General features: G+C 40.6%; 1 protein-coding gene across 15 annotated transcripts in view; it reads right to left on the bottom strand.

Moving 5' to 3' along the window:
• The window catches only part of NTRK2 (neurotrophic receptor tyrosine kinase 2), a 214899-nt gene that overhangs the window by 184730 nt on the left and 17467 nt on the right, over window positions 1-12702 (bottom strand). For all 15 annotated transcript variants that reach the window (XM_078386149.1, XM_078386138.1, XM_078386136.1 and 12 more), the window contains exons 2-3: window positions 7681-7755; window positions 6867-6938 (exon numbers count right to left, since the gene is read on the bottom strand). In XM_078386149.1, the coding sequence (XP_078242275.1) occupies window positions 6867-6938; window positions 7681-7755 (147 nt within the window). The remainder of the gene's footprint in view (window positions 1-6866; window positions 6939-7680; window positions 7756-12702) is intronic.

The following is a 12702-nucleotide window of genomic DNA, read 5'->3' as shown; positions in this document are numbered from 1 at the left end:
TAAATATCAAGAATGGGGGAGGTTGCAAAGCTACAGCAACTCATACTCATTTTTATCTATTGCCTCCCATACGGTTGTTTGCCTCTTTCCTTCATGCCACTACCTTTCTTTACTTCTCCAGTTCACAACTCTTTGGGCAAGATTTTCATTAGGATCAATTATAAATTCACAAAATGTGAAAGCTTTCAAATTCAATAAAACTTTTCTGCCATGCAGATATGCAATTAAATTCAGTACAAAATTGGGAAGTATGGACTTGTTGAATCAGGTTATGACCTCTAGCAAAATCATTGGGAGGGCAACATGGGGACTCTTCTCCTTTGCAAATGCAAAGGCAGCAGCATCTGCATCTAGCTTCAGAGAAATCATAGGCTTTTGGGCAGCCTTAGCAGAAATACAAAGAAACCACATTTCTTGTGAAACAAAATGTTAGTTGAAGAACTGGTAACATAACTAGTGTAATTAGGCAAAGGGAACTCAGGAACAATCAACAAGGAGGAGGTGCTCTCCTGATAACTCTTTCTGTTTGTACAGTGCTGCCTTAGGCCAGTGTGTTAATACAGAAATGTACCAAGCTATTACTTCTCATTCTTGCACAGATACTTTGTTTTTATTACAGAAAAACATTTTATTTAAGATACATGATAAGTGGATGCAAGTTTTCTCCAACCAGCCCAACATTCCCTGGCGCTATTTGTTACACTGAAGCAATATCTAATTGAATACTTAACTTCCTTTGTTTACATTATTACATCTTACTATTACTGATTTCTGATAATCACATATTTATATGTGTGTGTTATTTAGCATCTGACTACAGTTGAAGTAAGTGCTCAGTGCTATTGTTAATATTCTTACATGTTTTACACTACAGGGAACCAGTTTATTTTTAAGAAGGATTTTAAATGGACCTAAAAGCCTCCTCCTGTGAGATGATTAAAGTCAAAAGACTTTTTTAGTTGGAAAGTTCATGCAATATCATCAATCTTCATTAAAATGTCTGCAAAACAAAACAAATTTCCAAACCCTAAGTGTATGCAAATTGTTATAAAAGAAGAAACTGAGAAATGCCACTGCTTCAATAGTGTAAAATTTATTAGAAAAACAAGAAACAAGTCCTGCTTCCAGTGAAGCTAGGCTTCTTGCCAATGAGGTTAATGACACTCAGGATATACACTATTTTCTCTAGCTTAACAAGCACAAGGATTAATGGAATTGTGAGGAGACAATAATAATAAAAATGTCAAGGACATAAACCAAGACAACCTGACTTTCATTGCTAACTGATCTACTACTTTCTAGGAAAATGTAGATTGTATGCTCGACAAATAAACTCAGGGCACTGAAGAGCAGAATGCTTAGACGTGCCCTCTATGTCCTCACTTTTGAAAGGAATGATTCTGCAGCAGAGACTTCACTGCTTATGTGTTCCTAGTTTCCCTCTTGCAGAAACAATCTCAGTTCCCCAGATTCTTACAGCCTTCATGAAAGCAGGAACATATCTTCTGAAAAGTGCATAATCTTCCATATGTCAAAAGTGATAATATGGGCTAGGTTAGTAGTTGCCAAGCTTGGGTCCCCAGTTGTTCTTGGACTACGACTCCCAGAAATCCTGGCTAACACAGCTAGTGGTAAAGACTTCTGGAAGTTTTAGTCTAAGAACATCTGGAGACCCAAGGTTGGGTACCAATGGGCTAAGTGTTCCTCTTTAAGCATAGCTTGAGCATCTGTAGGGATGATAATTGAATACTCTTTGTAAATGCTGTTTATCTGAAATACGTTACTTTCTGTGAACATATGCATTATGGTACATACACACTTACAGACATCTTAGAAAAGTTACCTTTTGGACTACAATTCCCAGAATTCCCCAGCCAGAATGGATCTTGTAGCCAAAATATTAACGTTGCCAAGTTCAGCACATATATTTTTAAAAAGTAAGGCCACAGTGGGATTGCAAACTACCTCTGCAGCACACAAGTCATGCCGTATCATTAAACAAAGTGAGGAAGCCATCTCAGGCAGCAGATTTTAGAAGTCATGAAAGACCAGAAGTTTGTCAAGTTACTTAATTTGACAAATTATATTGTTACTGGAGGTAGAGAGGAGAGGGGCTTCTGCATCAGTTGTCAAAATAATTTGTTTTTACTAACATGCATCTTTATTTGCCAAGAAGAGCAGAAGCTGAACCATTTGCTACTCTATCTCAGGCATCCTCAGAAAGCCTTGGTGTCACATTCATACCTCACATTTTATGTGTTAATGTAACAATTTAGTTTGTGGCACTCAGCAGCCCACTATGATCTTTCCATTTTCTTCTCTAAGACTCTAAGCTTGCCAATGTATTTGACAATGCGGTTTTCATCTAAGTAAACGTGCACAGTATTATTCTGTGAAACTGTTAAAAACTCCTAGGTAAAGGTAAAGGTTCCCCTTGACAATTTTTGTCCAGTCGTGTTTGACTTTAGGGGGCGGTGCTCATCCCCGTTTCCAAGCCATAGAGCCAGCGTTTTTGTCCGAAGACAATCTTTCGTGGTCACATGGCCAGTGCGACTTAGACACGGAACACTGTTACCTTCCCACCAAAGTGGTCCCTATTTATCTACTTGCATTTGCATGCTTTCGAACCGCTAGGTTGGCGGGAGCTGGAACAAGCAACGGGAGCTCACTCCGTCATGTGGATTCGATCTTACGACTGCTTGGTCTTCTGACCCTGCAGCACAGGCTTCTGCGGTTTAGCCCACAGCGCCACCACATCCCCTTTTAAAAACTCCTAGCTGAAAACAAATTAAAAAGCCACCTATACACTTCCAAAAGTATAGCCAGAACCATGGGTGGCTCGTGGCAGGTGGCTGACTTACCCCAAAATTTCTGAGAGGTGCTCTGCCTGCTCTGATCACAAGCTGCCCCCAAACATAGTTAGTCAGATATTTTCCAGTTATAATTCTCCATCTTTCACACAAAAGAAGGCAGACTTCCGCCAGCAGTTTTGGAGTAAGATGAGCCAAAGACAAGGGACTCACCCAAAGTATGCAACAAGGGAGGGGGGAGAGGGGTTGCAGATTTTTTTTAAAAATGAAGGGACCAATGAGGAATTCTGTTCAGTGTTTCGAAGAACTGCATAATATCAAGTACGCAAGTTGACTAAAAATTAGTGTGTGGGCTTGAATGTGTCTGCCTCAACGAGTCAGCTTGAATTCCTCACAGCTTGACACCTAATACACTCTAGGCCTTGGTTGTAACAGACCAAAAGCCTACCTAGCCCAGTGTTCCCTTTCCACAGCAGCCGGCCAGATGGCTATAGAGACTACAGTAGTAGGGTATGGGCCCAGAAGTATCCTTCCCCACTCTTAGTTCCCCAATAGCTGCTCCCTAAATGCATGCTGTGTCTGGTATTTGTTTGTTTGTTTGTTTTCATTTTATGCTGCCTTTTTCTCATTAAATGATCCCAAGGCAGCTCATCAATCATTTAAAAAAAGGTGAAAGAGACAATAAATTATTACATTAAAAACAGTTAACCATATTAAAACAATTAGTTAAAAGTTAAAAACACATTAAAATATACATGAATAAAGAGTATTCTCGAAGGATTTCACGGCCGGGATCTAATGGTTGTTGTGGGTTTTTCGGGTTCTTTGGCCATGTTCTGAAGGTTGTTCTTCCTGATGTTTCGCCAGTCTCTGTGGCCAGCATCTTCAGAGGACTGGAATAGGAACTCTGTCCGTGCTCTGTTCAACTATCCAACAAACAGCAACAGAGCACGGACAGAGTTCCTATTCCAGTCCTCTGAAGATGTCAGCCACAGAGACTGGCGAAACGTCAGGAAGAACAACCTTCAGAACATGGCCAAAGAACCCGAAAAACCCACAACAACCAAACATGAATAATGTGCAGTATCCATGATCAAAATTCTTTCCTGCCCAGTTTGTTTTCCTCAGTTGGAAGAAGGCTAAAAGGAAAGGGGCCAAACTAGCCTCCTGGGGGACACCATCATACAGCCTGGGAGCAGCCTCAGAGAGGACCCTCCAAATGTTCCTGTGAAGGAAGCAAAACTCAGAGAAAGATATCCCCTGAAGATCTCAGAAGCCAAGAATGCTCACATTGGGAGATATAATCCATCAAATAGCCTAAACCCATGCCATATCAGGCTTTATAAGTCCTAGCCAGCACCCTGAACCGAGCCCAGAAATGAATCAGCAGCCAGTGACATTGCTGTAACAAGGGAGTTATACGCTCCCTCTGATTGACTCCAGTCAGTATGCTTCAGGCAACCGAACAGACATCACCAGAGGGCCAATACAGGAATCAAACAGATGACATAAGTGGAAGCAGGAGATGGAGAGGCTGTTTCTCTTTGCCAAAACAAGGCCAGGAGTGAATCGTGGTGCCGATCATGAACTGTTAATATCCAATATTACAGTAAAGCTGTGGGGGGGGGGGCTAAAACTGATTCATTTGTAATATTGTGCTAAAGGAGAGCTCTGTGGATACCTTAGACTGGCAGGAAAAAGGGAAAAAAGGGGATCCTAGATCAAATCAAGCCTGAACTATGTCCACAAGCAAAACTGAGGCTGTCCTACTTCAGGCATATCATGAGAAGGCATATCATGTCTTAAAAAGCCAACAATGCTGGGAAAAGGTGATGGCAGCTGGAAATGACCAAATATAAGATGGCTTCACTTCATCAAGGAAGACACAGGCTTGTGTATATACAGAAGCTAAGTAGGGTTGTTGAAGACAGCACATTTTGGAGATAACACATTCATAGGGTTGTCATAAGTCAGACACAACCTGATGGAACATAACAACAGCAGCAGCAGCACTGTCTTGTCTGAATTAAGTTTCAGTCTGTTTGCCATCATCCTGTCCATTGACTGACAATGGTTTAAATTAGAAAAAGAACAGCTTTTTTTTAGAGTTGTGGAAAGGAGAGAGTCGGTTGTCATCCACATACTGGTGACACCAAACTCCAAAATTTCAGACATTCATGTATATGTTAAATAGCATGACAGAACAGAATCCTGAGGGACACCAGGACTCCTTCATCCCCACCTTCTGAAATCACCCCTCCATGAAGGAACAAAACCACCATAAAATAGTGCCTCCAAGTCCCATCTCAGAGAGATGCCCCAGAAAAATACTACAGTCAATAGTAATGAAAGCCACTAAGAGGTTTAGTGGAACTAAGAGGGACACACTCTCCCTGTCCAGATTCTGGTGTAGGGCATTCACCTAGATCAGTGGTTCTTAACCTTTGTTACTCGGATGTTTTTGAACTGCAACTCCCAGAAACCCCAGCCAGCACAGTTGGTGGTGAAGGCTTCTGGGAGTTGCAGTCCAAAACTCCTGAGTAACCCAAGGTTAAGAACCAGTGACCTAGATGACCAAAGCTGTTCCAAGACCATGCCTGAATCTGGACTGGAATGGATCGAGATAATCTGGCTCATCCGAGAACCTCTAGAAGTAATATACAACCACTATAACTAGTAGCCACTGAAAATTTAGGTTTTCACACAACAAAGGGCATCTTTCTTTCATCTTCTATGTTTCCTATCGTCATTTAGTCATGTCCGACTCTTCGTGATCCCATGGACCAGAGCACGCCAGGCCCTCCTATCTTCCACTGCCTCCCGGAGTTCTGTCAAATTCATGTTGGTTGCTTCGCAGACACTGTCCAGCCATCTCATCCTCGGTCGTCCCCTTCTCCTCTTGCCGTCACACTTTCCCAACATCAAGGTTTTTTCCAAGGAGTCTTTTCTTCTCATGAGATGGCCAAAGTACTGGAGCCTCAGCTTCAGGATCTGTCCTTCCAGTGAGCACTCAGGGTTGATTTCCTTTAGAATTGATAGGTTTGTTCTCCTTGCAGTCCAGGGGATTCTCAAAAGCTTCCTCCAGCACCACAATTCAAAGGCATCAATTCTTCGGCGGTCTGCTTTCTTTATGGTCCAGCTCTCACTTCCATACATCACGACAGGAAAAACCATAGCTTTGACTATTCGGACTTTTATTGGCAAGGTGATGTCTCTGCTTTTTAAGATGCTGTCAAGATTTGTCATCGCTTTCCTCCCAAGAAGCAGGCGTCTTTTAATTTCGTGGCTGCTGTCTCCATCTACAGTAATCATGGAGCCCCAGAAGGTAAAATCTGTCACTGCCTCCATATCTTCTCCTTCTACTTCCCAGGAAGTGATGGGACCAGTGGCCATGATCTTAGTTTTTTTGATGTTCAGTTTCAGACCATTTTTTGCACTCTCCTCTTTTGCCCTCATTACAAGGTTCTTTAATTCCTCCTCACTTTCTGTGGTATCATCTGCATATCAGAAGTTGTTGATATTTCTTCCGGCAATCTTAATTCCAGCTTGGGATTCCTCCAGTCCAGCCTTCCGCATGATGTATTCTGCATATACGTTGAATAAGCTGGGGGACAATATGCAGCCTTGTCGTACTCTTTTCCCAATGTTGAACCAATCAGTTGTTCCATGACCAGTTCTAACTGTTGCTTCCTGTCCCACATATAGGTTTCTCAGGTTACTGACAAAAATGTTCAGGGCTGGAAGTTGGCCACAAACCTGCATCCTTTCCCCAGCAAGGAAAACATTTCAGATGCATAGAGAAGAAGTTTCTCCATTGTCTTTTCTCTGAAATCTTCCTTTTGCCAAATGCAGAGCTCTCTCTGAATCACAAACAGCACTGCAAGGTTTCTGTGCCAGGCCCCTTGAAGACATGAGGAAAACACTCCAACATTTTGTTGCAGGCCCCAACATGTTATTTTTAAATAGCAGCTCCCAACATTTCCCAACAGCAAATAAAGTAATGAGATGCAATAAAAAATTTTTTGCTTTGGAAACACAGAGTGTATTTTCACTTACATATACTGCAGGTTGGTATTTTTCTGGAAAGCTTGGCGTGCAACAAACTTCAAACCTGAATCCACAACAGTTCTGTAAAAATATAAAAGCACAAATTAGAATTGTTATCCATAAATCTTCATTCGTTCATTCACTCATTAATATGTACTTGCTAGTTACATCCTGCATTCTTCCAGTAAGCTTAAGTTATACGTAGAAGAGGTAGCCATGTTGGTCTGTGCAAGCATTATAGGTAAGAACAAAATAAGTTGTACATGTCTCTCCTTCCTACTTCTATAATGTAGGTCAGGCAGATAAAACATACTGCCATGAAGTTCCACAGTGAGTTTCACTGATCAGTGGGACTCGAACATGGATCTCACAAATCCCAGTCCAGCATTCTAATCACTATATCACTCTGCCTCTATGTAGCTCAAATGGTATCAGAATGATATCACTTGGTTTAGAAACTGAAGCAACTGTTGTATTGTATTTGTTCCACTTCTATTCAACCCGATCAGTGTTATCACTCTCTGAGAGTTATCATTCTCTACTTTTATTAAACAGCATATCCCAGTTCAGCCACCAAATGAGTGTTTGAGAGGTTCAGTGTGCAGCTGAGGCTTACGTGCATGCAGAGACAGAGTCATTTTTTTGCAGTAAGAAGAGATCAGTTCCATCCACATAATTTTTGCATGCATATAGAGATGTTCCTTTCACCAGAATAAATAAGGACTCCCACATATGCAGGGACTCCACGTGCACTTTTACACACCAATATAGGCCAAAGGCAGGACAATAAAAATAAATGTAAATAATTAGACGCTATACTTACAAATTTCTTAATCCAATGTATCCTACAACATCTACTTCGTTTATGCTTTCTAAGTTCCGCTGGTTTGCAATATAACTGTTTAAAGAAGAAGATAGGGGGAAAGAAATACACGTCAGTTAAGAAGGCTGTGCTATTAGTATCTTTTCCTTATTCAAACCTATACAAGCCATTCAGATACCTAGAGCTTCAGGTACCTAGAGTTTTAGACTCTAGGTACCTTCCATCAAAATATAGTCACAAGACAAACCAGCAGGATCACTCCTGTGAACTATAATCATAAATTAGATGAAGCTCCTCCACTATTTTCATCTTCTTATATTTCCCTAACCAATGCAGTGATAAACTATACCAGGTTGATGCATTGCCATTTCACTATGCCCCTTACTCTGTTAGTCACCCCAGCCTCCTGAATGAAGGCAGCGAAGGGAGCTATGTCAACCCCTTGGGCTCAGTTCCATATGGCAGTGCAGCCCAAGCAGAACCCCACCTGAGGAGAAAGGATGGAAAAACGTATGTGTGTGTGATCTCCCTTTTGTCTCCCTAATCTTCCCCTCAAAGTTCTGTCCTTGTGCTGCAGCTGTTGCCTCCTTACTTACAAGTAAACCAGGTAAGCCTTGTTTTGTATTGATCTGTAGCACAGGAGAAGAAGACTTGTAGCATGATCTCCAGGCTAGACAGAAACATGCTCAAGTGAGAGTTAAAATAGACCATACTTAAGATAAGAACCTTTTAAGTACGAACTGGACCACACCAAATTTCCAAGTGTGGACAGGCCCTAAATCTAGTATACTACAACAGCTACAACGGCTTTCGGTTTCTCCTCTCCAGGTTAACTGTTTTCCTAGTAAGCAGAATAGATCACTAACAAAGTGTAAGAATAGTAGCACTGAACTTCCTGTGGTTATGAAACAGCAGTGGTGGTGAATAACTTGAGTTAGTTTATATTTTAATGCAAACCTACATAATTCACACTTCCTGAACAAAAAGGCAGCTGCAGTGCAGTTCCCCATCTTCATAAAAGTATGCAATAATGTATACATTAGGGGACACTTTATGATAATACATATTTTGATAAAAATCATGTAGAAAAAAGTATGATCCTACATCCAATATCAGGCTGGTCCCTCCATGTCATGAAAGAACCTTCTTCTTTCTCAAAAACTAGCTCCAGAAGATTTTGTAGGTCTCTAGAGCAGAGTTTAGATGTACAAGCCATAAGATTAGGCAAAAATGGAGCAGAGTTTGGATGTACAAGCCATAAAATCAGACAAAAATTACATATAAGTACAAAATACATTCAAGGAGAAACACACACACATATGCATATGAATTTCCCTGTGCATGTCTTTTAAAACTATTTGCAAATCAAAACGGAAAGCAAAATAAAAAAATGAGTATGATAAAAAGTAAAAATCATAAGAGAGGTTTATTCATAATACCCCCCACAAGCCATCAACAGTGAATTCATCTAAACCTTTAGTGCTCATTACCAGACAGTGCAAAACTAATGAAACAATTTTATAACTCTTGTTATTCACCAGTTTACCTAACTGCAATTATAAGGAAAAGAATCTCACAGTGAATATTCATGCTTATTTACAACTTCAAGTCCCTTCTTACACTCATCCTATTTGCTTACATTTTAAAAAGCTCTCTGTTATGTACATCTCCTTTAAGATGCAAATACCAATTATGCAAATAAGATAGAAAAACTGAATTAAATTAAGGATTAGTGGGAAATGTTTGCATGAATATATTCTTATTCTATACATTCAGTTCTCTTATCCTAGCTCATCAGATCCCAATGCTGTTGCTATTAGAAACGTCAAGTACCTGTTTATACATCTCATCTACTACTTCCCTGAACTCTGACATGGGCATTCTATCATGGGCAAAATGGCAATATCATACTTCTCTCTCAGTGGGCCCCTTAAGCAACAATTTGAACAATATCAGGATAGGCACATTGTAGGAAATTAACAGTATGTAGTTTCAGGCACACACTGCTTTGAGTTAAACCAGATGATACATTTAGCACATTATTAACAACTGTTAATAGGTTACAACAGTCTGTTGGTTTTAATACAACCTTGCCCCTATACACATTTTGAGAATTATTTTGAATAAGGGCTTGGCTTGGTTGGAGTGGGGTGATGCAGACAAATTAGGGTCACTTATGGTCAGGTGGAGATCTCTTATGCCATGCTATGCAATCTTTGCATCCACATGGCACAGTGGCCTTATTTTGTCCACTGTTCCTTTTAGGGGGCAGGGAATGAAGGCTTCCTCCCAGAAGTGAGAGGAGACAGGAGGAAGAAAGGTAGGGGATCCCCCCCCCCTTCTTTACAGTCCAGGAAGCCAACTTGCTTTGCCTGGGACAGAAAAGCTGGGGGGGGGGAAATGAAAAAAATCCCCCATCTTGCTTCCTCTTATCTCCTCCCATTACTCCCAGCACTGTCCTACTGGCTTAAAAAAATTAAATGCCTATTACCCCATATCATTAAGTGTTTAAACTGTCTGTATAAACTACTAATGATGTGGAGAAACTGAAAACCAGCTGGCAAATTGAAGCAAAAAACTTTACTTTGCCAATTCATTTTGGTTTGTTTCCAGCAACTGGACATGGTAGAAATGAGCCAAAAGAGAGCAATCCTAGCTGCACCTAAAAAGTAGAAGTCCCTGATAAGGATTGGAAAGGTGTGTGTAGAAACACTCTGGGGGCAGGCTGGTGTGCTTCAGCAAAGACAACATTTGATTGCCAGCTTTAGATTGTCCCTGCAGTGGACCAAACAGCAGGTTAAATGCCCAAGTAGTCATCCTCTAAGTTTGCTTTTCCTTTTAAATTGCTCATTGAGAGTTAAAATACTTATTTTGCGTGCCTCAGGCACTTAACTTTGAAAAATTTGTGTCTGGTGGGAAAATACTCTTAAGAGCAAGAAACACTAATTTCTCATAGCTCTAGGAGTCAAAAATATTTTCAAAGGCGCACAGAGCAGACATCAGCAGTGGATTACAGTGGTACCTCAATTTAAGAACTTAATCCATATTGAGACTGCGTTCTTAAGTCAAAATGTTCTTAAGTCGAAGCACCATTTCCCATAGGAATGCATTGAAAACCACTTAATCCGTATCTGCTGTTTCTCGTTCTTAAGTCAAGGCGCTATTAAGTTGAAGCATCAGTTCCCATAGGAACTAATGCAAAGCTGGTTAATCCATATCTACCACTAGGGGGCGAATTTATTATTTATTTTTCTTCTTTTGACCTAAGGTGAACTTAAGTCAAAAAAAGGGCAGGAAAGGTTTTTTGTTGTTGTTGTTCTTAAAGTTGAGGCTCCATTCTCAAGTTGAAGCAACTTTTTGCGAACGGAGCCACTCTTAACTTGAATCGTTCTTATGTAGGGACGTTCTCAAGTCGAGGTACCACTGCATCATGTTAGGGCTCCGGGACCATGTCAAAGGCTCCAAAATACCACGCACTGATGTTGGCCTAACTATTTGCTACCTGACGCCTTCCTCCTCATGCCATCTTGTTAGTTGCTTTTCTAGTATTATAGAAGGTATTTAAAAATCAGTATGATCATATGAATCCAAGCAATATATTTTATCACGTGTGGGGGGATAGAAATATATTACACCCCTTCACAGTTAACATTTTCACTTAGAGAAGACCTGTAGCTTGGAAAGATACTGTTTCGGACCACAAGACACAGAATTTCCTCCAGGAATTTGTAATTTTTCCAGACTTTAAAAGAGACCCAGCTGCACCACAAGTGCTCAAATACCATGCATGAAGGAGGAAGGGAAATACTACTCCTTCGTTCTTTTCAGTTAGAAGGGGTGGGGAAGAGTGTGTCTCTTCACAAAGGGCAGAGTACTTTCAACATTTTGTTACTAGCCTCTCTGTAACGCCACATCATTATCATAGCTAAAAGACAATGTTTCTGCAGCAATGTGATACTCCAGATGTAGTCCAGATGAACTGTGCTAGTTGTTTCCAAACTGTCTTCCAGGAAACCCTGGGGTTACTTGGAAGCTTACCAAGTGTTCCTCAATAGGAGGATCAGTAATGGCAGACAAGTCTGCCTGAAAAGCAGTTTGGATTTTTTTCATGCTTTGCTATTGGCCACTATTAATGCCCAGCTATATAGCAGTGCTGAATATATTCTAAGGTTCTCTACTAGCTGATGCACCATGACACAGTAAATATTAACTGGCCTGAGCGATGCCCAGCCTGAACTGAATGGACATCCTAGGATGCCAAAATCCTCTGGCATACATAGACTGCAGATGTTCAGGGTTTCTTCAGTAGATGTGGAAACCATGCCTTCAGGGCACAGAATTTAAAAATGACTGAACTAGGCAATACACACAAAATCCTGTTTGATTCAAAGAACATATTAAACAACTACTGTATTTTTAAAAATCTGTCCATTTACTTTGTTGTGCTAGCACAAGGATGGACAAAGTGTGTCCAAGGATGGACATGTGACCCATGGGTCCTCAAGACCTGGCAGTCCTCATGCCAAAAGAAATCTGGGGCAAAAATGAACAATCACACCTGAATCATAGTGGTAGCCCTGTCTTTAAAAAAAACACTTCTTCTTTACTACAGACACAAGGAATCTATGCAAATGAAGCTATATCCCATATTACAATTTATCTGTTTAAATTCAGCAGCAGAAAGGGTTCTCTTCCATTTTTACAGAAATCAATGTCTTTGCTTGTATGTTCAACCAACTAGCTAATGTGCACAGAAAAGGTAAGTGTGAATGAAAGAGATCTGGGACATAAAGTTCAAGAGTTTAACTTCAAACATGTAAGATCCATTGTTCAATCCCATCAAGAAGGAATGCAGAGCGTTAATGATTCAGTAGCAGTGGTTGCTGCATTACTCTGAGCCTGTTAAAGTGCACCCCTTCCTCTTTCACATTACTTCACCTTGTTATGTACCATCAAGTTGCTTCTGACTCACAGTGATCTTAAAGAAAGTGAAGTGCACTAAGAATGGTTTCCCAATACCAT

The sequence above is a fragment of the Pogona vitticeps genome, chromosome 2 (assembly GCF_051106095.1).
Source record: "Pogona vitticeps strain Pit_001003342236 chromosome 2, PviZW2.1, whole genome shotgun sequence".
Taxonomy (NCBI): domain Eukaryota; kingdom Metazoa; phylum Chordata; class Lepidosauria; order Squamata; family Agamidae; genus Pogona; species Pogona vitticeps.
This window is presented reverse-complemented; position numbering and strand designations above follow the sequence as displayed.